This window comes from Ipomoea triloba, chromosome 2, assembly GCF_003576645.1.
Source record: "Ipomoea triloba cultivar NCNSP0323 chromosome 2, ASM357664v1".
NCBI lineage: Eukaryota > Viridiplantae > Streptophyta > Magnoliopsida > Solanales > Convolvulaceae > Ipomoea > Ipomoea triloba.
Genome location: NC_044917.1, coordinates 875826 through 900680, shown reverse-complemented (window position 1 = coordinate 900680; position 24855 = coordinate 875826). Strand labels below are relative to the sequence as shown.

General features: G+C 35.4%; 5 protein-coding genes across 5 annotated transcripts in view; 3 read left to right on the top strand and 2 right to left on the bottom strand.

The window, feature by feature from the left end:
* Positions 1-1752, top strand: part of LOC116010040 (IQ domain-containing protein IQM1-like) — a 3333-nt gene extending 1581 nt beyond the window's left edge. Inside the window, exons 2-7 of the mRNA XM_031249303.1 lie at positions 78-258; positions 385-473; positions 573-660; positions 771-1001; positions 1412-1510; positions 1594-1752. Of these exons, the coding sequence (XP_031105163.1) occupies positions 78-258; positions 385-473; positions 573-660; positions 771-1001; positions 1412-1510; positions 1594-1752 (847 nt within the window). The remainder of the gene's footprint in view (positions 1-77; positions 259-384; positions 474-572; positions 661-770; positions 1002-1411; positions 1511-1593) is intronic.
* A 981-nt stretch (positions 1753-2733) lies between these two features.
* On the top strand, positions 2734-5396 carry LOC116009820 (protein IQ-DOMAIN 1-like). Its single transcript, XM_031248957.1, has 5 exons — positions 2734-2951; positions 3058-3312; positions 3897-4100; positions 4191-4304; positions 4461-5396. The coding sequence occupies exons 1-5, from the start codon at positions 2886-2888 to the stop codon at positions 5079-5081; spliced, it is 1260 nt and encodes a 419-aa protein (XP_031104817.1). The 5' UTR covers positions 2734-2885; the 3' UTR covers positions 5082-5396.
* A 9872-nt stretch (positions 5397-15268) lies between these two features.
* LOC116011322 (myb-related protein 330-like) lies at positions 15269-17112 on the top strand. The gene is made up of 3 exons (XM_031250873.1): positions 15269-15479; positions 15594-15723; positions 16134-17112. The coding sequence occupies exons 1-3, from the start codon at positions 15347-15349 to the stop codon at positions 16960-16962; spliced, it is 1092 nt and encodes a 363-aa protein (XP_031106733.1). The 5' UTR covers positions 15269-15346; the 3' UTR covers positions 16963-17112.
* A 671-nt stretch (positions 17113-17783) lies between these two features.
* On the bottom strand, positions 17784-19956 carry LOC116009679. Its single transcript, XM_031248798.1, has 3 exons — positions 19630-19956; positions 18710-18815; positions 17784-18211 (listed from the first exon to the last, which is right to left on the bottom strand). The coding sequence occupies exons 1-3, from the start codon at positions 19892-19894 to the stop codon at positions 18139-18141; spliced, it is 444 nt and encodes a 147-aa protein (XP_031104658.1). The 5' UTR covers positions 19895-19956; the 3' UTR covers positions 17784-18138.
* An 864-nt stretch (positions 19957-20820) lies between these two features.
* Positions 20821-24840, bottom strand: LOC116005803 (5'-nucleotidase SurE 1-like). Its single transcript, XM_031246043.1, has 10 exons — positions 24277-24840; positions 23707-23801; positions 23445-23512; positions 23304-23347; positions 22964-23041; positions 22720-22873; positions 22218-22370; positions 21802-21912; positions 21374-21439; positions 20821-21185 (listed from the first exon to the last, which is right to left on the bottom strand). Exons 1-10 carry the CDS (start codon positions 24570-24572, stop codon positions 21099-21101), a joined length of 1152 nt encoding a protein of 383 aa, XP_031101903.1. The 5' UTR covers positions 24573-24840; the 3' UTR covers positions 20821-21098.
* Between the last annotated feature and the right edge of the window lie 15 nt (positions 24841-24855).

Here is a 24855-nt window from a genome sequence, read left to right as displayed (position 1 = left end):
TATATATATATATATATATATATATATATATATATATATATATATATATATATATATATATATATATATATATATAGGTGGTGCGCGACACACTTTGGGGTTCTTAGACAAAGTTCGGTGACATTCTTTGACGCCGGGAAGCCGGAAACCGCCGTGGCGCGGTGGGCACGGGTGAAGTCTAAAGCGTCGAAGCTTGGGAAGGGGTTGTCCAAGGACAAAGAGGCAAAACCATTGTACCTTAAGCACTGGCTAGAGGCCGTAAGTGACAAAAACAACCTCGTATCCTCCTAAATCCTTAATAATCTACTTTCTTGTGGATTTTGGTTTACAATATTTATGTTATTTTTAACTTACAATATTATTATTACCAACCAATAATTACAGGTTGATCCACACCATCGATATGGCTGCAGTTTAAACTTCTATCACGACGTGTGGCTCGATAGCCCCACCACGCAGCCTTTCTTCTATTGGTAATATAATTATGCAAATTCTACTGTAGAGATCCCTTTAAAGAATGCATTTCTGGTCTTTTATGATCTGACAATATATTTTGATTTGATGAAATTAAGGTTAGATATCGGAGATGGTAAGGAAGTAAATCTGGAGAAATGCCCGAGGAGTGAACTACAGCGTCAATGCGTTAAATATTTAGCACCAGTAAGCATACATACACGGTCACGTTATATTATTATTTTTTAAGATATACATGATATATTTTCATAAAGATTATGGGTACGGTGTTTAATTAATTAATTAATTATTTGCAGAGAGAGAGGGAAGAATATGAAGTAATATTGGAAGAGGGGAAGATGAAGTACTCAAGAAATGGAAGTTTTGTGGACAGCATTGAGGGCACAGAATGGATATATGTTCTTAGCCCAGAGAGAGTATTGTATGTGGCACAAAAGGAAAAGGGCCGTTTTCACCACTCCAGTTTTCTCTCAGGAGGAGCCGCCATTGCAGCTGGAAAATTGCTTGTCTCTAATGGAGTAATCAAGGTGCACTTCTAATTACAAACAATTATGCTATCACTAATTAGCTTTATTTTTATTTTTAAAATTTGTTGGCTGACGTGAAAACTCGCAGCCACTACTATGAGTGTGCACCTGGCGTTATGTATTAAGAAATTGGCAAAAGACTCTATGTGATGCGTTCAACCAAACATTCTCCTACGAAAATTATGTTCCACCCACTCAGCCATCGCTTTTAGGGCAATGAAAATTAGCTTTAATTTTAATTCAACAATATGTTTCGTGTCAACTAAAACTCTAAGGCATCATATGAAAATTAGCTTTAATTTTAATTCAACAATGGTTCCTATGACTTCTAGCATGAGTATGCATGATTCTAATAATTGATTAAAAGATGTGTTCTGTCTCAACTAACCATCTATACTGTTTATTTGAAGGCTGTATGGCCATATAGTGGCCATTACAGGCAACCAGAAGAGAACTTTATGTTCATTGGCTTCCTTGTGGAACACCATATTGACCCTAGCAGTTTCAAGGTTAGTAAAAAAATTTCATCTCTAAATAAGTAAAAATATGAAAATTTTGTAGATTCACAGGCGTTCTACTTTGTATTATGTAGACCTACACTTTCAACGGTGAAGAAAGAGTTATGCCAAGTACGTTTTGTGACATGTTTGTTACGAAGAAAGAAAGTGATGATGATGCGACAATGTCAAAACATACAAGTCTTAAAGAAGCAGTTGGAAGGGAGATGACTAAACCGAGTAACATTGCTTGAAGTGCATGAACATAAGAGCATCCTTATCAATGGAGATAATTCACCGTATTTGAGGAGTTTTTGTAAGGGTGATTAGGAAAGAGAAAATGAGAGAGGATGAATAAAAAAAACAAATTATATTATAAAAAGGAAAAAAATAAAATTAAAAAAAAAATCTGTCAGCCGCCTCTGAGGTGCATGGTTGCTTGGGATTTGCAGACTGAATTACTGTTCCAATATCCATGATTTTGCAGGCCTTACTTTTTTTTCTCTCTCTTACACTATCTCTCCTCCACATGTATGTTTACTGTTCCAATATCCATGTATGATCTGCTGATGTAGTTGCTCTAATAAGCCTGCAGTGACCAATTTTAACAATGTTAACTTGTCAGGAAAATTAAGAAATTCCTGACGATTTATTACACATGAGTGAAATTTACTCAGCGCATGCAATATCCTTAAATAGTGATTATAGATTTCTCCCGTCATTAAACAAAAAAAAATATGAACTAATGTTTTGTTTGGCAATGATTTAAAGCTGTTTCCATGTAATAACTTTGTAGATGACTTAGAATAGAAAAATGAATAATTGTTTTAGTTTGAAACCATCAAAACGGACTTAGTTTATTATGTCATTTAAAAAAACAAGAAATTATTCTGTGATTCGAGTCTACCTTACAAAGTGAACTCGGATAAAAAAATACAGAATTTACATATTGAATGTTATAACTAAATGTTCATAATTTAAATTGTGAGCATTCAGTAAGTAAAATGTGAGCGTGGACCACTCGGGTCCACGATATAACTATTGGCGGGTTTTGATGGGCCTAGTGGGCCCACTTTGCCGGCAAAAGGGGGGGCAATTCTGTAAATTACTGGACCACAAAATGAAAAAGAAAAGAAGAAAGAGACTGCAGTGTAGTGTACTATCCGTTACAACCTCACAGCTTTAGCGATTCTTTAATTTTCGAATTTCGAAATTCAAACCCTTCAAATGCCAAACGCTCCTCCGTGCACTCTTTTTTGGCTCCGACATTGTCCCCTCAAATCCGGTTCTTTCTCGTACGTGTTTCATTTGCAGTGTCTTATAACCTCCGCATTTGGTCTTTCTTAACCTCTCCCATTTGAACAAACGGTTTCAATTCGCTTCAACAATGGGGGGTTCGGGGAAGTGGATAAAATCACTGATCACTCTCAACAAAACCCACTCCAACAACAACGTAAGATCCCAATTCTAGTTTAAGTTTCCTTAACTTATGTCTGTGTGTGTGTGTGTGTTTTTTTTTTTTTTCAAGAAATTATTGCAAAGTTGTGATTTTTATGTAGGAGGGCGGCGGAAAAAGCAGGAAATGGAAGCTATGGAGGAGTGCCTCTGGTGGGCTAACTATGTCGTCTGGGAAAACTGGGAAAGGAGGGAAATTTATGGCGGATTCTGAGGGTTCTGAATCTTCATTCGTGTCTGATAATGGAGCTTTGGCTGCTGCCATGGCCACTCTTGTTAGGGCACCGCACAGAGATTTCATGATGGTCAAGCAAGAATGGGCTGCAGTTCGTATCCAGACCTTGTTCCGGGGCTTTCTGGTAATTTCCACCTCGGTTTCAGTTTTGTCTTTGTAATTTTGACTTCAAATTTCATATAAATGTACTCTGCTGTAAATAATTGTTGAGCATTACACATATAAAAGAGTAAAAGTTGGTTTCGGAAAGGTAGATTGTGGATAATGACACGGGTCGAGCGACAGTTGTAGTGTGGGAGTTACGCCTAATGTCGTGGGTCCCACCTAATAGACTGCTGAGTAATTGTGATTTATCCCTCCACTAAGGCCGGGGTGTGCCTTGTGGGCGAGTGAATTTTGCCTTTTTGTGGGCAAGAATAAAAGTTTTAGCTAGCTTAGAAGGTGGAGCATTTGAGTTTTGTAGTTCAGTTAAACATATATTTATGCTACTTAGGTGTGACATTAAACTGGAATTTTCACCAGACAGTAGATGTTCTATGAGACTAGCTTTAGGCCTTTAGTTATGATTTATCCTTCAAAGTTCTGTATGGTTTAGCTTGAATGCTTGAGTGACATGTCTGGAAATTAGTATGATGAGGACTGAGTAATATCTAAAGTTTAATGCTTTATTGCTAATGCTAACAATAAGATTCTTGCAAATGATGGAAGGCGAGGCGTGCATTAAGGGCGTTGAGAGCAGTGGTAAGGATCCAGGCTATATTCCGAGGTCGACAGGTGAGAAAGCAAGCTGCAGTTACGCTTAGGTGTATGCAGGCTCTTGTTCGTGTTCAGGCACGAGTTAGATCCCAATGTGGTCAAGGACCTATTGACGGTCAGGCTATAGAGGGTGCTGATCCAGTCAAGCAGGCCGAGGTAACTTGAGCTAGTAATGGCCAATAGGCAGTAAATTGCATTAGGGATTTAGGGATTTAGGGATAGTGTTCTAATAGTTGTCTCTTGCAGAAGGGATGGTGTAGCAGCCCTGGAACAGTAGAAGAACTTAAGTCGAAGTTACAAATGAAACAAGAAGGGGCTTCGAGGAGGGAGAGGGCAATGGCGTATGCCTATTCTCAACTGGTAACATAGATGTTACTCTGAAGATATATTTATGCTCGTTTTTTTTTTTTTTTTTGAGTACTATTGACTCTGTTACAATGTAGTATCTGTTCATTATTTATGCTCTTTGTTAGTTCGGTTTACATAATTATGATGTGATTGTCTTTGTATTACTAGCAACCGAGATCAAATGTGTCCTCGTATTCGAGAGCAAACAAGAGGGTGACTCCAAATATGATTGATAACAATAATGGTGAGTTTAGTTGGGTAGAAAGATGGATGCCAACCAAGCCTTGGGAGAATAGGCTTATGGAAGATGGTTGTTCATCATGGATGAGTCCAATTTCCAAGAAATCTGAAGATTATGCAGCGGGATCGTTCTCAAAACCACCCGAAAACAGCTCAATGAAGATCAGGAGAAACAACGTTTCTACAAGGATTTCTGCAAAAGAACCAAGAAGTGGCCAGCTTGTGTGCACATTGTCTGATCAGAGTTCAGATTACCCTTATGATGACCGAGCAACTACAGACTCGACCATTTCAACACCCAATACTCTCGGGTCTAGTATCAACTTAGAGGAGGGACATAGTGTGAGACGAAGCTATATGAACCCAACTGAGTCTGTGAAGGCAAAAAATAAGCAGAAAGGTTCAAATCTGAGCTTGCATCCCCTTACAAAACCAAGCTCGCCCTTTCGTGGGTCAACAAGGAGACAGCCCAATCCCAATCTTTATTCAGTTAATGCCTGCAAGGATTTTTCTGTGATAGAGCAATATAATGATGTGAAGAGTCGGTGAAGCTGGAACGATATCCACTATATTGTTTGAATGAGCACAAGAGTGACTTTAATTCTGTTCTCTGGATTGAGAGTTCATTAGTAGTCCAACATCTTGTTGTCTAAAATATAGACAAAAGAGAGTGACCTTAGTTCTGTTTTTCTGCGTCGAGTTCAACTTCTTGCTGTCTAGTTTATAGACAAAAGGAGGGACTTTAGTTTGTATATAATACGAGAGATACACACGTACGTTGTAATCACTAAATCAGTGGATTAATGATTGTTGTCTGAGTTTTCTGAATGATTTGTCTAATGAAGTATTACCTCGGCTTTCATATCTTTGTCTCTATCAACTCTTGAGTCTTATTAACAGATCATTTCATGAAGTTTGATGAATCTGAACCAAATTATGCAGGGCAGGGGATAAAACTTGATCTTGGTTGTTGGAACTGATCTTCTATGGCCCAGTTTGATGCCATCTGTGTGCTGCTTCTTTTTGTCCTTTTCATGCATGGGATTACTGAGAATACTTCATAGTGGATTTTTTGACTACTACTGACTCTATTACAATACAGTATCTGTTCTACTGAAGCTCAAAGAGTCAATATTGAGTCCACTGAGGCTCAAACCCACCCCCTTCCAATGGGAGTGCAATCTGCAATCTGGTGCCACTAGACCACAAAGTCTTGGCGTATTAGTACATTAATCCACCTAGAAATCAAGATTAGTGAGATTGAATCAGCAAGTGAAGATCAAAATGAATGACATCTTGGGGGAGTTCCAAGCTTAGTAGAAATGATTGTGAATCCAAATCCCACTGTGTTTTTACCCTCCTCTTCAAGGTGCCACTCAAATAGACTACACAATGACAGAAGAGGAAGAATTGGAAGACGGTTCGCAGGTCAGTTTCAGAAATATCAAGATCAGGAAGGCTATACATCTAGAATTCGTCGTTTCAGTTTGTTTGACATGCATGAATCCATACACATTTGCATGTGCATTGATCCAAAAAGCTCTCAACTTTCTCAGAATCATTGCATCTGATCTGATATAACAGCACAGCAAAGATGAGAGCTTAATAATGTCTGTCTCATATGACAGTTTACTGCAATCTGTTCCTCAAACTTTTAACCCAGATTTGAGTGGAAAAGGACTGCACCATCTTCCCTCAAGAGAAGACAGAAATGGGCATTGCTATTCTTTCTTGGACTTCCATTGAAGCCCCCACAAAAGTGAGGTAAAAAACAAAACCCTCCCATGGCTACTGCCCCATGATGGCACAACCAATAAAGCAAAGAAGCATAGTGCCATTAATGTTTGCATGTGCCAGCCAGCTACAAATAAATCAAGAATCTTGTTTGGTACTTTTTTCTTCCATCACAAGCATAACTACTGGCTTAGCTACACTGTCATACACACACATACATTTTCTCTTCCTGAAGCAAGAATGGGCTTTCATTTTTGACCTTTTTGTACCCTTTTTCCTTTCCCTTTTCATTTTGCTATCAAGCTGGGGGATTTTGTCCTCTTTTATGACCATTTTTTATTTTGCAATTTTTTTTGCTTCTTTTCGACGGTTATTCATTGTCATCCATGCATTTATTGCTTTTGTTTTCTTCCTTTCCATCTTTATGCTTCAACATATTGATATCATGCTTGCAATCCCCCTCTGCCCACTCATTGTTATAGCATGGATTAGGGTTCATATTGCATTGTGAACCCTAATACAAAAATTATGTATCTTCAGTTAGCTCATTTTATACTTACAGTTGTTTCTGTACATGCTAACAAATAATATAATAGCTACAAGTACAAAAACTTTCAGGTACAAAATGTATCAACTATAAATACAGAATTTGAAGATTACTTTTGGACCAAGTAGACCCTGGTCCATGGTATAATTTGCCTTTGCTCACCCCACCACCCATCACTAATCACTATAACATGACCATCGTCCACGTTGCAAGTTAAACCACTAACATATATATTCATTTTTAATATATTAAAATTTTTTTTAGTGTATTAAATTAAATGTACATGTACATTTTCAGTGCATTGAAAATTTTATTTTTAGTAAAATATTTAAAAATAAGTTTTAGGATACTAAAAATAAACATTTATTAGCAGAGGAGTAATTTGCCTTCCACCCTCTCTTTTTTATTTTTTATTTTTAGATTTTGTCCCCTTCACAATAATGACACCACTTTAAGAATTTATTAATCTCACCTTTCTATTAACAAAAATTCTTTTTGGTGCTTGAAAATAAAAATTTTGAGCAATATATAGTAAATAAGATGATGGACTACTTTTTCTTATTGAAGGAAGATACTGTCTTAATTTAACAAACGTTATTACAGATGATTCGGTTTATAATAGGTGTAGCAAAGTTATTTTATTTTAAATTATTGATTTTGTTGACTAGTCAATGAAAACCACACACTAAAACTAATCTTATTCATGTTGAGTATGACCTCAATGGTGGCAAAATGCTCTCTCATTATGAATACTTATTTTCATTATTGTATAACTCGTGAACACATTCACCCTGACCTAGTTTAGGTTAGTATGAAGTCACACCATTTGATATAACAAATTTGAAATTCATTATCATTTTTCTCAGTAATATGAAGAAAAATCATAAACAAAAGACTATCATGTTAGAGAAATTTGGATTAGGCAATGCTGATAATATCTATGAAAATAAGTAGTTTCACCCCTTCAAAATAAGGAAAAATGTTTGGTTTAAGAAAAATCCGTAATTACTATCAAATGCTTGTTGACCCTGCTAGCTGCTAAATGATTACAGAGAGGTAAATTAACTTAAGTTGTTATAACTGACTAATTGAACCATGGTAAAATAAAAATTTAGAAATCCAATACCATTTTAAATACAATATGGCGGCTAATCACTTTGAATAATGTTTTAAAAAAAAAAACTATATCTCTTACCTTAGATAGTTAGATGTTCAATTAGTCTACTTGAAGTAATTTTAGTTGATTGTTCATCACAATTTTTCTTGACGTTCATATTTGAAATTAATGAAAGTTGTTGGATTAAGCAAACATTTATTAGACGATTATATATATTACGTAAGAATCGGACAAAATTACCAAAAAAGTCAAGGCAATTGACTAATAAGAGCTTGTGATGTGCATGACTCTGTGATATAAAATGATTAAAATCAATACCAAAGTCTGTTAATGATAGGGATGCATTTGTCATAAAATAATTAACCCCTCCAACCACCAAAAAATTTCGCTATATGTTATTAACATTTTTTTAAATACTTAAATGATTTTAACTTTGTCATACTAAACCTAAACTCCCAAGACCCTATCCCTAACAGAGTTAGGTAAATCGCGAGGTACATAATCAATTCCCTGTTCAGACCTTAATCTTCATGCGCGCACAATGGATCTAACCTCCACATTGCCGCCTTTGGTCATGACAGGCGTTGAACCACTACACTAAGCCTGTGGACAAACTGAATTGGTGGGTCAGTAGAGCTTATCTCTAAATTGTCTGTGGTAGAATTGAAAGCATTTGTAGTAACATAGTATTCCTCTTCTTGTATTACTCCACAAGCATAAGAGTATTCCCAATTTTCTGTCCCATTTTTTTACTTCTGACTTAAGCGATTGATATATCTAGAAAACTGTGAGTTATAATTTTTATTCATTTCTTTTTCTTTTACTAATAAAATTATGATATGTGACAGGAAATTCTACTCGCGAATCTATATACCATTTTCCGCAGCAATAATGGCATGAAACGCATGGAAAATATGATAGTAAAAAGGCATCAGCCTACCACCCATTGGGTTGATGAGAATAAAACATTGCAACTTTAATTTGTATTAATAAATCATTTCTTTAATTTGTATCAAATCAACTTTAACGTCAACCTTTATTTGCCGCGGGGACCACACGTTGATGATGCATCTTCTGTAAGCTACAGCAGCTGATCATAACAGTGCAGTGAGTAACACATTGGCCAATTCATTGATCTACCTGAGATCGCGCTTGACATAACGCGCTATGATTAGTTAATTATTTAATTACAAATCGAGCTAGGTAACTTGATAATAAATTAATCATGAGGTATAACGTTAAAGTGTGATTTCTAAAAATTGTATTATATATATATACTTGCTAAGTGGTACATGACTATAGGGGACAAAATTAGACTATTGACTTGCTAAGGTGTTTATACCAACATGAAGCGTTCTTTGGTAAGATCAATTTGGCATGTCTCAAACTCAAATTTTCTAATACTAAGTTTGTGGTTTTTAGGGATCGGATTTCTCATTTTGTTAAAAAAAAATCATTAAAAGTTACGTTGATACGATCTCACATCGACTTCAAGATGAGATTGTTAAGTAGATGGTACTTAAGTTAGAATCAAACATCCATTCATGAGTTATTGTTTGAAATGAAGTTTAGGGTCTTAACTTGAGTGACCAATGCGTGATGAGAAAGGACAACTGAAGAGTTTACAATATTAGGACTATATATTCTAGTCATATTGAGTTTTGTATCTTAGTCTTGTTGTAATTCTTGAATTGTATTTATTCTATTGTGACTCTCTGATTAATCCAGAATATTCAGTTCTCATCTATTATTAGTTAGTTAGGGTTTCTTCCAACTGCTTATGACAGTTCTATTAGTTCTCCTGAACGGACCGTCTCAGATATGGATGTCGTTTCCTCCATGCATATGGCAAAAAATTTGTTGTTCATGGCTCATCATTTTGTAGTGTTAAATTTACCACACGAAATTTTCTTTTTTGGAGATTTTGTTAATCTTCATTAATGTGAGCTTGCAAAAGTAATCCCATTATTTTTCTATATTAATCAAAAAAAGGGAAACCAATATATGGTTAAAATGATATTGTCATCTATCAAAGCTAAGAAGACATTGTACTATACTGCACCTAATTATATATGATGATTCCATTAATTGTATGAAGAAGGAGAAGCAAGTTGCAAGGGTGACAATGGGGGACCTAATCTATTCTAGCTTTCACTACACCCAATTCCTAGACCTTAGCTTGCTTGCTTTTGCACATTTTATTTAATTTGTTTTCTTAAGTCAAATTAACGTCGTACCATTAAACTATGATCTGATCAGCTTACTGCTTCTCATTCATAATAATTATGTTTGTTGAGTATCACTGTTACAAAGTCCAGTGTTGTCCCTGTCACAATGTTCTTACGTATTGTACTCAAACAATCAAGAGTACTATGGTCTATGACCAATTGATTCCTTGTTGCCACTTCACAAACAAAACTACTTGTGCCAAATATTCGTGACATATATGCATGCACCTGCCATTTTGCGTGGAGTTGAATTATATGTATGTTTATTATTGAGGATTTACTATTTGAATCATCGACCTAAACCTAACTGATTGAGAGAAATATTGATTATTAGTCATACTAGCTCAATCGTTATATCATGGACCAGGGTCCACAGTGCAATGTGGATCCTGGTTCAATATACAGAATTAATGTTCAGAATACACAGAATTCATGTTCATTATATTGTGTTTATGTGCATGTGTATTATGAACATGAATTATCTGCATTATGAAGTCAAATTATATGTATTGGACCAGAGTTCACATTGCACTGTGAATCCTAGTCCACGTTATAATTTGCCATACTAGGTCGCCAAAATTAAAATGAATTATCTGCGTTATGAAGTCAAATTATGTATATTATGAGATTGCACTGTGGACTGTGGACTAGATATAATTTGCCATACTAGGTCGCCAAAACTGTTTGAGAGCACTGTTGTAATGTCTTTCATGACCAACACACCAACCAACTAGAGAACATCATGTTAATTATACACCATAATAGTACAAATATAGAAGCACTAACATACACCAAGCGGTATTGGGTATGTGGAGTTACTCAATAAAATACCTACACACCCTTCAGAATAATTAAACCTCTGACTTTATAATTACATTAATCATTTATTAATTGTCCAAATTTTTATGTTTAAATGTTTTTTTTTTTTTTTTTTACTTCCATTTCAACTCATCACATTTATTCCTAAGAAGAAAAGAAATAATGAAGATGCAATAACTTGTGCTTTGTAATTGATAAGTCAATTCACATCACAGTAACAATAAATGTGAAAACAATCCAATCTCTACCAAATCTGACTTCAATACAATTGTTTTAATTTGTATTCATTGGAATATAATGGACATCCAGTTAGCGTAGAGGTGTAAAAGAACCAAACAACTTGTGTATTTGAACTCGATCAATAACCATCTCTATTTAATTCGATTATTGTTGAGTTGAATTCGAACTCAAGCCATACAAAACTAAATTTAAATATTTTAATATTTAACCATTCTAGTTAAATGGGAAGAAAATCACTGGCATCTCATCATCCACAGTAATTCTTTCATCTTTATAGTACTAACAATAAAAAAACATATAATATATATATAACTTTTACTTATTATTACGCCATAGAATTACATCTGATAATTAATTTTAAGAGGGTAGAGACTTTGCTGGTAATAAGTGACTGCAGGAGTGAAGGGATATTAGGTAGATGCATGCAGGGCTATATATGTGAAAGCACAATTACCACACAATAAAACCAACAACATATGGAATATTGACAGTAATTATGGTGTTTTGTTTTGCTTATGATTAGGCATTTTTGGAATCTAATCATCATCAAATGCTTTGTAAAGAGATGGATGGATCAACTCCTTAATCATATTTATACAACTTCAAAAGTTGTAAGATTTTTTCCCCAACACGTTTCAATTAATTAATTAATTCAAATTAAAATAGCTTCATAAGCTTTAATTTTTTTTAACTGTTACAGAGTTTGAATTTTACCAAGGACAAAAAATGGGAGATATGAATTTGGTCGTGTTGCGGACACTAATTTACAAGCATACGGAATCATGTAGGCCAGTTGAGGGTTATCCCGCGATTACCTCCTCTCATTTTCAGGGCAGGAGCACTGATAATGTGCAATTAAGTTTTGAGTGCAAACTTATATTTATACAAGTTTATAAATACTAATTATATTTATTAACGTGAAATATTATTCTTTTATTAAAAAAAATAAAAAATACATAAAAAAATGTATAATTACTTATAAATTTCTCTAATTTGAAAAAAAAAATCAAGCATAAATTATAAATTAGTTTACCATTATGTAATTGCTAAAAAAAGTTTACCATTATGTGATAAATTCCTTGTATGTATATATAACTATATATATAAATAGTTAGTCTCTCGTGTAACCACCAAGTCTCATCTCTAAAGACATCCAATAAGAGCAGTCTTATATATATTTTCTGGTAGATTGTCACGTGTAACTTTGTTTCAGTTACTTGTTTGTCCAACCCAAGTTAATTCAAAGACCCGAACATTTATTGACCTTATCGATTTAGAGTATGTAAATTAAAATTAAATTTTTCACAATTTTACTCTCAACAACAATTTTCTTACCATCTAGTAAAAGAAAAGTTATTCCCATTGCCATAATTAATATAATGACCATATATTGATAATATATAATATCATAATTCAATCCACATTTAACATGCTTAATTCTCCTCTTAATGATGGTTTATAGTGACAATAATGAAGACAAAACCCTAAGAATGATGTGTTAACGATTGTACATCTTTTGGATCTTGTCAAGAACTTTTTACAAATTCGAATGAAAGATGCTTGCTTGCGATTCAATCTATTCGGATTTAATATTGTATATGTACATTTGCTTGCTTTCCATCAATCTATCCCAATTAATATCACTTATTATTATTATTATTATTATTATTATTAATTAACCATGCATGCATCCTAATCTCAGCAATCATGTCAGCGTGATGCAAGGCTCACTGCTACTTTGATTTTGTTTTGTTTTGTGTTGATATATTTACCTCTATGAGACTAATTAAGATTTGACTCAGGTCGAGAAAAGTCTAGCTTCTTGCATAGTTCTTTAACACGGTGTATTCTTTATTAGAGTCAAACTTTTGACCTATGCAACTGTTGCTTTGAAAATTTTACTAAGTGTTTTACATATGTGTGTGAGAGGGAGAAAGATCTATGATCTTAATTGATTTGTAAATTGTAAATAGGGTAAAACTATATGGACACTTTTAAAAAAAAAAATAAATCTACATATATAATCACACCAGATAATGAACTCATTTTGTAAAAATATTTTGAGACGACCAACAAAAAATATTCATCAAATAAAACGATTATTTATAGTCAATCATTAAATTCAATTAGCAATTTACTTATCGTATGTAACAATTTACTTAATATGTTTAATTTTTATGCGTAATAAAAGAAATTATTTTAAAAATAAAAGAAAAACATTTTGAGGCAAATTAAAAAGTAAATAAACAAAACTGTATTTTCACTCACACCCATGACATGAACAAACGCAAGATGATTCCCCGGCGATAGAATCTAATTGTGGCTAGTGGGACCCACAGAGATAATCTGTACGGTACTCTTGACTTCGATTATGATAGATTTGTCCTTAATTATATTAATTATAAAAATTTCATATGATAAAATTAAACACGTTATGATCACATCACTTACTACGCTTGTTTAATTAAATAGATACCTAATCTGCAAGTATAACATTTTTTATTAGTTGAAATTTTTATACTAACATTTTATATTAGTTGAGATTTTTATACTAAATTTTATTTTTAAAAAATTAAAAGTTCATATTTTAACCAATTAATTATAAGATCAGAGATGACAATTTCTTTTTAATCCAAAGATATCTCCTCAAACATAGGGTAATGCAAAATTTAGAGAATGAGGACGGGTACCTCTTTAATTCCCTCCTTGGTATATATATAGTTATTAAGACTTGAAAATTTAAACACTAGATTAATATTTATATTTGTTTTACTTGCATATTAAAAATTATAATAAACTACTAGTTTGACTATATGGTTGATAGCGATGGAAATTTCATGCCTGAATTCTGATGTCTCAAACGAAAATAGAGAGTAACGCAAGATTACGAGAATCGAGATTATACTTTTCGCTTTGCCCCATCCCATTACCATGTCTACAAACTATACAAACTGAAAAACTATACCTAGAATTGTTTAATTTTTGTTGCTTGGTTTTATTTTATTTTTTATTTTCCTCCTATCGAAAACAAAATTTTATTATTATTCCTCTAATAATTGTTATAAGAAACAAATTTACAATATTTTCATAATTCGATAGTATATTGTTAAAAAATGCATGAACTTTTTATCCTAAGCTCATTTAGCATTATATAATGACAACTCTTGTTATTTTGTCATTACATTATACGGAGTAGTATCATCTTGGGAACACATAAATAATTTTTTTGAGATGACGAGGAAAACCTATTACCACTACTAAAGAGTGTGCATTGGGTAAATTACACTCCAACATCACAAATCACACTAAAAAGATCATGTGCAACGTGTTTGATCAAAGAGAAGTTGACATGTTATTTTTTTGAGTGATCAGGCCGGGGAACCTGTAGCCATTAGCACACTACTCAATAGTTATGCCATGGACATGAGGTCGATCACCTTGCCAGATGAACTCATCACAATTTACATATTGAATGTTCAAATTGTGAACATTCAGTACATAAATTGTAAACATTCCGTATGTAAATTCTGTATTTTAGATTCGTGTTCACCTTGCAAGGTGGATCCAGGTCCACTTGCCCACACTACTTGAGGGTGTGTATTATGTAAACTCCGTCTTGTGATCGGTAATGGGTAGTAAAGTGGTAGACTAACTTAAATTGTTTATATCTAACTAGCTCAAACCAAGAAGATCAATAAATTACCCCATTGAGAGTTGAACTTTTAACCTTAAGGTTATTATGTCAATAGCCTAAGTAACTTGGTTGGGTTACTTCACATAAATAATTATTGATAGATAGAAATTAAACTGTTAAAAAACTTTATAATTACTGACGTAAATTCAAAAATGAAAAAAAATAAAAATAAAAAGACCTCCCATAGAAATATACGCTGCAATAGTTAGTTGGTTCATATATCATTATATCTACTTCTTGAGAGAGATTCAAAGTTCATATTTTTCTGGGAATTCCTAACTATATATATATACGCACAAAATTTCAGTTGGGTTGTCCATCTTATTAGCTTTCTTGCGTTGTTTTCCCATATCTATATCAGTTTCTGCTTCCACTAACTGCAGTCTGCAAACCTTAAAAACTCTCACAGAGAGAGAGAGAGAGAGAGAGAGAGAGATGGGACACCATTCATGCTGCAACAAACAGAAGGTGAAGAGAGGGCTATGGTCTCCCGAAGAAGACGAGAAACTCATCAACTACATATCTACATACGGCCATGGCTGTTGGAGCTCAGTTCCCAGGCTCGCAGGTAAGTGAGTTCTTTGGTGTATATATGTTTTCCAGACAAGAAAGAAAACATGTTTTCGGAGAATCCCAGAAATAATTTCCTCGTTTTGTCTGCGTTACGTTGTTGTTGGTGTAGGGTTGCAGAGATGCGGGAAAAGCTGCAGACTGAGGTGGATAAATTACCTAAGACCTGACCTCAAACGTGGGAGCTTTTCTCCCCAAGAAGCTGCTCTTATCATTGAACTCCACTTAATTCTAGGCAACAGGTAATTAATTACTTTTTTAATGAAACTAAATCCACTTTCTGATCACGAGGTAAACTAACTTAGATTGTCCGGCTCAAACCAGCCACAACCGAGGCGTGCACAGGGTAAATCCTAGCTTGTGACCTTAGCCAGAGACTAATTTAGGTTGTCCATATTGAATTGATTCAAATCAAAAAAAAAAACCAAAAAGATCTTGACCCTGTTTGGTAAATGGCTGTTAGCCCTGTTAGCTAATTGGGTTATGATATAAATAATTGATAAAATTTACTGATTGTAAAAAGATGTTTGGTAAATTAGTTGTTAGCTTATGGATGTTTGGTATAATTTCTTTTCTGCATTAGCGTTGTTAATTATCTCATGCAGAAGAGACAAATGATTTGGGAAATAATATGTTTTTAAGTACTGTGCAGGTGGGCTCAGATAGCGAAGTATCTTCCAGGAAGAACAGACAATGAAGTTAAGAACTTCTGGAATTCAAGCATCAAGAAGAAGATAATCTCTCGCGCTTGCTTCTCTGATCATCTCTCCGCCGCCATTTCCAGCAATATCCCTGCAGACCCAAACACCGCTCCTTTTGATCACCAAACCCTCTATTCTCTAAACCCTAATTACAATAATCTCATCCTCCACACAACTCATCATCATCAGGTCCTGCAGGATCAGGCTGCGGCGCTCATTTCTACTGCAGGAACAACATCATCGTCTTCTCCGACCTCGTACTTGCAGGCTGCTGCTCATCAGATGATAGATCAAAATGGGAATTTGGTGCTTCCCATGATGCCCTCTGATCCGGCCTGGTTTCTTGGACAGCAGCCTCAGAATCTTGAGCATAATTTCTCCATCTTCAGCGCTGCTGCTAATGATCATATCGCCCCGGATTTCGATATGATGGTGTTCCCCGCCATGCCTAAGCTTTGCGAGATGATAAAGGCTGGCGGGGAGGGCGAAAATATACCCATTTCATCCTCCTCTTCTTCCTCCTCTTCTGCAGTAGTCGCTGCCGCTGGGTGTGGCGGCAGCGACCTGGTTGTCCCAGGTAGCAGTCTCTCATGTTACCCTTCGGGGTACAATGCACGTGACTTGCATGTGCCGGCCGGGTATGAAATGGAGCAAACTGATACAATAATCTTGCCATCATTTCCCCTACCGCCACCACCGCCACCATCACTATCATCGTTATCACCGCCGTCATCGTTTTCCGGGCAGTCAGGCAATCAGCTTATTACATATCAATCTTAGCTCTCCGGCCACCTAATCATGGTATGCATGGTGTGATGGGATGATTAAAGATGGAATCTTTTTTTTTAACTTTTTGTTATATATTATTATTAATTGGGAAGTATAATATGGGAACCTAGATGTTACCACTTTGGGTTTGTGGTAATTTTAATAATGAATAATGGGTGCATAAAGGATGTATGTTCCATAATCAATATTGATGAATTGATGATGAAGCAAATTAAATGCAGATAGATGGTGGTTTCATATGTTCACTGTGTACTTGAAATTTGTTGATCTGGTGTTGTTGCTTTGCTCTCAGCTCGTGAAATATGTCAATAAATTATTCTTGTCAGTTTTCACATGCCTCAACCCCCCCCCCCCCCCCTCCCTCTTTCAAATAAAATCTTATTTATTATATTCTGTTTTACTTGGGATGTTGTCGTGTTGCTTAGTTCTGACTTTATGTAACATGATGCAATCTTGAGAAGTCTCTTTATGTACTTTTGTTCTCTTATGAAAAGTGAAAGACCTTTCTTCTCGTCAAGTAATGGCTTCACATGGTAATCTATGGTAATTTTTTCAACCCAGTTAGTTGAACAGTTGACTAAAGAGCCAATAAGACAGTTGACTTGATAATCATATGTGGTTAAGAATCGATCAGTTAAACTGGTAGTTTAATCGTTAAACTAACGATTAAACTGATTTACCTTATCGTGGTCTTTTGCTAAATAGGGCTAGTTTACCTCATTTTAATTCTTTGCCGGCTATGATCACAAAGTGCACCTTCAAGCAGTGCAGGCTTTTCTATAGATAAAAGTAATGGGTACACAAAATTGTGATTTCCCAGCAAAAATGCTACTATATAATGTTGTTGAAAAGATTTCTGCTTATTCTACCAACATTATAACAGTTTCTGATTTTGCATCATGCATACATCAAGATGATAAAGGGTGAAAGGCCTTGGCAAAAGAAAAACAGCTATCACATAAAAATTACTACAGGTCAGTTCAAGAATTTTGAGCAGCAACATGAAATCCGTAAGATTATGAGATGAACAAGGCAAAGACTAATGATTAGATGCACGCAGAAACAGGGTAGAGTTTCGGTGTCGCCTAGGCTCGATATTGCAATATATCAACCTTCTAGTGGCCTTAATTGGATCCACAGTAGCAACATGATGTATTGTTTATGAAGCTATACTGCTATTCGTGCACGTCCCTTGGCAATTCTCCGAGCAATAACTCTTCGGCCACCCTTTGTAGCTTTGCTGTTCAATTGAATAAAGAGATGAGCTACAGTACATTTGTTAGAAAAACACAAGCACCAAAAATAGAATCTACCATTTTGGCTGCGGTAAAAGAACTAGACTCAATAAAGGACTTGAGAGTTTCAAGGTTCTTTGGATGAGACATTATCAAAAGCAGTAGAGCAGAGGAAAGAAGTAGCACTATACGAATTAAATTAAGTGCTCTTCCCTTCCTCTAAACCTTTTAATCTTCGCAACTACCTACATTTGCTTCTAAATTGAACTGTCGGTAAAAAAATTGAATGAAGAAAAACATGACTAAAATGTAAGATAGATAATGAATTAATATCTTTGAACAGATTCCACTACTAGGTTCAAGTTAAAAGCTTCAAGAACAGAAAGAATTCATAACAGGGTTCTGCTTGGTGCTTTTGGTGTGAAAACTAAAGCCTCTCTACACATGCACGTTCATGGGTTCAGGTGTGTAAAAGCATGGATAAGACGGGAAGAGAGATGTACCGGGCACGAAATCCATGATTCCTTTTACGCCTGATGTTACTTGGTTGGTACGTTCTATTAGTGTGACAAAGAAGTGGTTCACTTGAAGAAGTTTCTCCTGGTGTCACTGTGTGAGAAAATAAAAAATAAAACTTTAAGCAATGCCAAAACAAGGCCAAGGTTATGCCACAAAGTTTTCAGCATAAACACTAATCAGAAAATGATGCAATCTTGGTAGTGAGTGGTCATAGACTCATAGTTTCTTTACTTGATCCCTTAAGCAGTAAGCAAATTTCAAGAGAAGAAAAAACATTATTCACATATTCTCCCACTCTTATGAAACTGAGCAATCTAATAACCCTGCCAATCCCATTCATTGACAAAACATAACATTCACAAAAGTCAAAATGTCACCCTCTTCTGCAAAGCATCACCTTTAATTACAAAGTTAACATAGCCAGCAAACTCAATTTATATCGATACGAAGAAACCATCAGGATTGAAAAAGAAGTTACAAATTCAATTCATGTAGAAACGCTTTTCAATTCCTGAACACATGTTAATTATCTCTGAGAAAGGATAAGCACACCAGCAATGTTCTGAGCAAAACCAACCCCAAAGCTACATTTCAACTGATTACCAAGCAGATATTAAACAAAAGGATAACAAAGTCAAAACAAATAGAAATGTTCAAAGCTCCTGGCTTTATTAATGCAATTCCACATCACATTAACAATGAAAACCACATCAGGTTATATTTACTCTAAGTTGCACAGCCAAGTATCCGACTCAGATTGATATAAACATACGGGAAAAGGTTGAAATTTTATAGCACATTCAATACCAGAAGTTACATACAATTACTAAAGCATCAAATGCAGTGAAAAAATGGATCGTAAAACAGACAAATGCACTTCAGCTCACAAGTAAATAAAAATTACCCTCGGGAAGGAAGAAGCGGAGAGAAGGGAGGCCACATGGGTACAGAAAACCCTCCGATGAGAGGTTTCGGATCAAATCCGCATTGCTTTCGGGCAAATTAAGTGGAGCCTGAGACTGAGAGGAGATGGAAGGGAAGAGCTTCGGAGTGATCTCCAGAGTCTGAGAAACCAATTGCTGTGTATTTCGTGTCGAATTTTGGCTCACCAATCGATTCATCAAAGAGAAGCTAGTTCGAATGAGAGTTCTCGACGATGAGGACGCCATTGTTTCCCTCGGCAGGAATTTCAGTAAACCCTAATTCATCTGCAACATCCTCATTTTTAAGCGTTTTTTATTTTTATTTTTATTTTTATCTTTATTTATTAAAACCATTTTGTAAAGAACTCAATTTTCACAATGGGCTTTTCTTGTAACTTGTTTAAGCCCATATTAAGGACTTCGGTTTTTTTTTTTTTTTAAAAAAAAAAATTTGGGATGGCGTGAGAAATTTACAGTCTAACTCGAATATATATATTGAGTAAATTTTATTATTGTGTATTAGCTCACAAATATACTGTGTAACACACTTAATCAATGATGTGATACGAAAATCATATTTCACTCACTCAACTATCTGCGAAAATCATATTCCACTCATTCAACTATCTGTTTCGAAACTTGACCTTTTTATCAGCGGCCTAATCGGATGCCTATCGATTAAGGTGATAGCTAGGCGGCTGACTGGCGTCTAGCACCAAAGCGGAATTTTTACAACACTAAAATTGCAACCAATGCAAGGGACAAATGTGCTGATTTTAAGATTTTTTTATTATCGTAAAATTAGTCCCAATTCAGTTCAAGTTACACTTAACTCTTACTAGGGATAGTACAACCTCTAATTTTACAATTATATTAACAACTTGCTCAGTCCATCATCCTTCATCCATATCTAAATAGAGAAGGCTTTCTCAGTTCAAATATGGATGAAGAAGCCATAGACATCTTTGTCTTTGGATAAAGATATGGACAATTTGATATTTTCTTGTTTTTCTTTTCCTTTTACAATCACATATACATATAAATGAAATGAGTCCCTCCTAATGTGATTTAGGAATTATTACATTAATAAAACTTATCCAATGCCCACCCTCGGACAGGTTTTCCTCGTCATCCAAAAATAATACTCCGTAATAACTTATAAACACATCATCAATGAGAAAAATGAGGGAAATGACACTTAACAAACATGCCACCCTCTTCTAACATTAGCAGGGGAAGCATTTGCTTCATAAACAAATACAAAGATTGGGGAACTTTATAAGTTCAAGAAATGGAGAAAGGAAAAAAAAAGATAAAAATAAGCAAACAAAATACATAAACAGCTATGACCCAGCATGCAACCATGCACAGATCACCCAAAAAATCATCTCCAAAAATGTACAAAAGAATCAATACTATTGCAGAATGTATGGCTTCTCACTTCTCAGGCTTATAGGGCAGCAGAAATCCAATCTGAAGCAGCTGTATGAACTTCAGGCTCAGCATGCATTGAAACAGACAGTGGAGTGACTGCAACCTGTTCACGTTTTCACCGGTTAAGCATATGTGAGGAGAAAATGGCGATATGGCCAATCGTAGTATAATATCTCGAGCCTATGTTGCTTAAGATTTTTTCCAGAAAACGAGTTGATATTTAACGTAGAGAGCCAGGCTCATAACAGTACGATATAGATTGTAAGAGTGGAAGGAATACAACACACTTACAAAGCCATTTTCGAGCGCCCTGAAATCTAAATCTTCATCCTTGTCTGCTATCGGCTTGTCTAGTAACTGCAATGTCAAAAACCAGTAAGCCCTTCTTCATAAGCATAATATGGTTCCATTTGGCGAAGAATGCGATTATGGTTTATGACTATGGGTTTTAAATTGTATAAGGTAAACAATGCATTGCAGTAAGAAATCCATAATCTTCACCGCATCCTTTTGGATGATTGGCTTGGTGTGCCTCAGCCATACAGGGTGCCCGTGTTGATTGTGTGATTGTTTTTCCCGGGGTTTCCCCCTCCGTTCAATAACTAGTTTAAGAGAAAACACCGACATTTTCATATAGGACTCCTAAATGGTGTCCGGTTTATCCCATGGCCAAAGAACCCAACAGAATTTTCATAACACACTGAAAACAAGCAGCTTACCTCCAATCTAAAGTACTTGACTTTCCGGTTGGGATCAGATTTTCCAGAAACACCAACCGACTCAACTTCTTCAATATCCTTCTTCTGTGTGGCCAAACGGCGAGCAGCACCCTAAAAAGACGAGAGGGTAAACAAAATGTCTAAGAGAAGGATGCCCCATCAGCCCTTGAAGATGGTGGCATCGCTTGTTCCTAATTGTCCGGGAAGAAAGCAGTTTGTTCATTTGAGACACTATAGGTCAAGACTTCTATTCCTGTTTACTGCTTTAAAGAATCTAATATGGAGTATATTTTATGAATTTATATGAAAAATTAAAATTGGGGATAGGGTAATGCCTTGTTAATCTGGCTAGAAAGCACCCTTGCAAAAGTCGAAATCCCAGAAAGGATCAATAATAGTTACAGAAGTATACTTACTGCAGCAGAGGCATCTCGACCTAACTGAGCAAGCTGTATGCCAAGGCTTTGATGATTAGAGAGAAAGCGTCCAGCACCAGGATTCCTGTTGGCTGGAATCGCATTCCAGCTTAGCGTAGACTTCCAAAGACTTTGTTTCGTTACTTTGAATCCCTGTCAAACAAAGAGCCATACAAGTTAGATGTCATCCGCTGAGTGCCAAACTAGATGATAGCCTAAATTCCAGAAAAATTAACATGCTCAATCGTTCTTGTAATTTAAATAAAAAAAAAAATTGAATTCAAATAAAAGACACAAATATATACATCACTATAAAGCATCATAGCAATTAAAATGGATGTAAATGCCACATTCAAACAATAGTAATTGAAAATGCAATATATCAATTTTTTTGCAGCCCAAGGGGACAACACAGTTACTCTAGAAAAGGAGGGTTTAGGGAGAGTAAGCAAAAAAAGAAAAGGCAATAACAGCAATAACAGCAATAACAGTCAAAGCAAACCTTATTTGCCAGAGGAGATGTCGGAACTTCCACATTCATTAAGCAACATTTAGGGAAAGCACCCTTCTCTATATCTCTAATGGCTGCAGTAATTAAAGGTAAACAAACACTTGCAGCATCCTTGAAATCACTTTCCTGGCTTTCATCTTTCTTCCTATAATTATAAAACCAAAGACTACTAGATAATCGATTGCTAACAAATTACACAGAGGGTAACACCGAGGAAAAGATCTTAAGAACATACCAGTTAAGAGATATTGATATAGACGGGATGCCACTGAGCAATGCCTCCCTGGCACCTGCTACAACACCAGAGTAAAACCTGGAGAAAAGAAAAAGTAATACATATTTAAAAAAGAGGTGTTAGAATCAATAGAATGTAGAGAAATTAATGACCATTTAAGAATACAAAAGATCTAGAATACAAAAAAAGTCAATTCATGACTTAAATAGAAGCAGAAACTTAGAAAAATAATTGTCAATTGAGTTTCAGTTCATCAACAGTTAGTATAACAGCAGATGAGCAAGATTCTTCAATAAACGAAGAACAGATCATATTCAAACAGAACTCAAAGAATACTTACGCATGATGACTACAACTTGTGCCCCTGTTGATTCCAGTGATTACCTAAACAAGTCAGGGGTAGAGTGAAGAGAGAAAACTCAGCACTAAGCAATAATAAACCTAAAAATGATACCAAATTAGTGAAAGCATGTGTCCATACCAGCAAAGGCTTTGACCAAGAATACAGTGCCCCAGATAAGACCAATGAGATGCAATCTACAGGAGTCCCTGAAAACAGATTTATTGAAAAGATAGTACTTTAGACCTTTTTATCTAAACATTCACAATCCTATAAATATAAGACAGAATGTTGTGCACAAATTCCACTTCTATAAGTTAAAAGTGCAATTACAGTATTAGTTAGTACAATATACACATGCTATAAAATCTAAAAAACCATGAAGTGTCATTTGCCACCATACCAGAAACATCATAGCCAGGGGCACCTTGAATTTCAGTTGAACTCACTGCAACTGTTTCCCTTAGCGTAACTGAATGGCCTGATACTGATTTATCTCTGTCAAATGATCAAAACAAACAGATCATCCATCAGATTAAAAAAAAAAAAAAAAAAAAATCAGATCCATGTAAATCTCAGTTATAATGTCAACCTTACACCCCAACACCAGAAATTAAAAAGGGAGCCCAAACCAACAATTTACTAGATTAAGAGTATCATAATGTGCCGCTAAGTCACAATGATTTATCCCTTTACAATCCTTCCGGGACGATGGATTTCGCCGCCTTTGTGGGCCAGAGTAACATAATGTGAAAGCTCAAAATTTTAAGATCTTAATAACAGATATCACTATGATGAACCCACAAGTGACTTGCAAATCTAAACCAAACAAGCAGTAAAAATGTATTCTAGATAACCATCCAAACCAAACAAACAGTAAAAATGTATTCTTGATAATTATCTTTTAGAAATCTTTATACCAATATCAAAAAACAAACTGATATGAAAGAGAGAAACATTGCAAAAGACCCACAATTGGGGAACGCAGAAATAGACATTGTAGAGGCCTTGGCGAACGAGAGCATCCAGAAGGCAGGCGAGGCCAGGGGAATCAATCCCGTCAGCATTAGTCACCAAAACGATAGGCTTCGAGCTGTCGGGCTCCGGGATTTCACCGGAACTCGAAGACGACGGCTCCGTCGAATCGTCTTTATTGGACTTATCCTGTTGATCCTCATTTCTTCCTTCGCCGGCGTCGCCGCCTTTTCGGCGTTGAAGAACATCCTGAAGATTTGAGACTAGAGCTGGCGGCAAAGCGTTTTTCTTCATTTCTAGAGAGGAAAAGATGCGTATATATATATAGAAAGAGAGTGGGTGCGGTGTGGGCGAATACGCACTACGCAGAGATGATGATTATGATGAAAATAGGAGAAAGTGGAGAGAAAAGGGTAGTTATTTCTGGTGGCGAGGAATCAAATTCTAAACCCTAGAGAGAGATAGAGGTTATATGTGTGTGAAATGTATAGATATAGAGAGAGATAGAGAGGGAAAGGTGGAGAGGGATTTGCTGTTTCTTGTATGGGGTACCGATAGGTGAGGAAGGGAGTGAAGG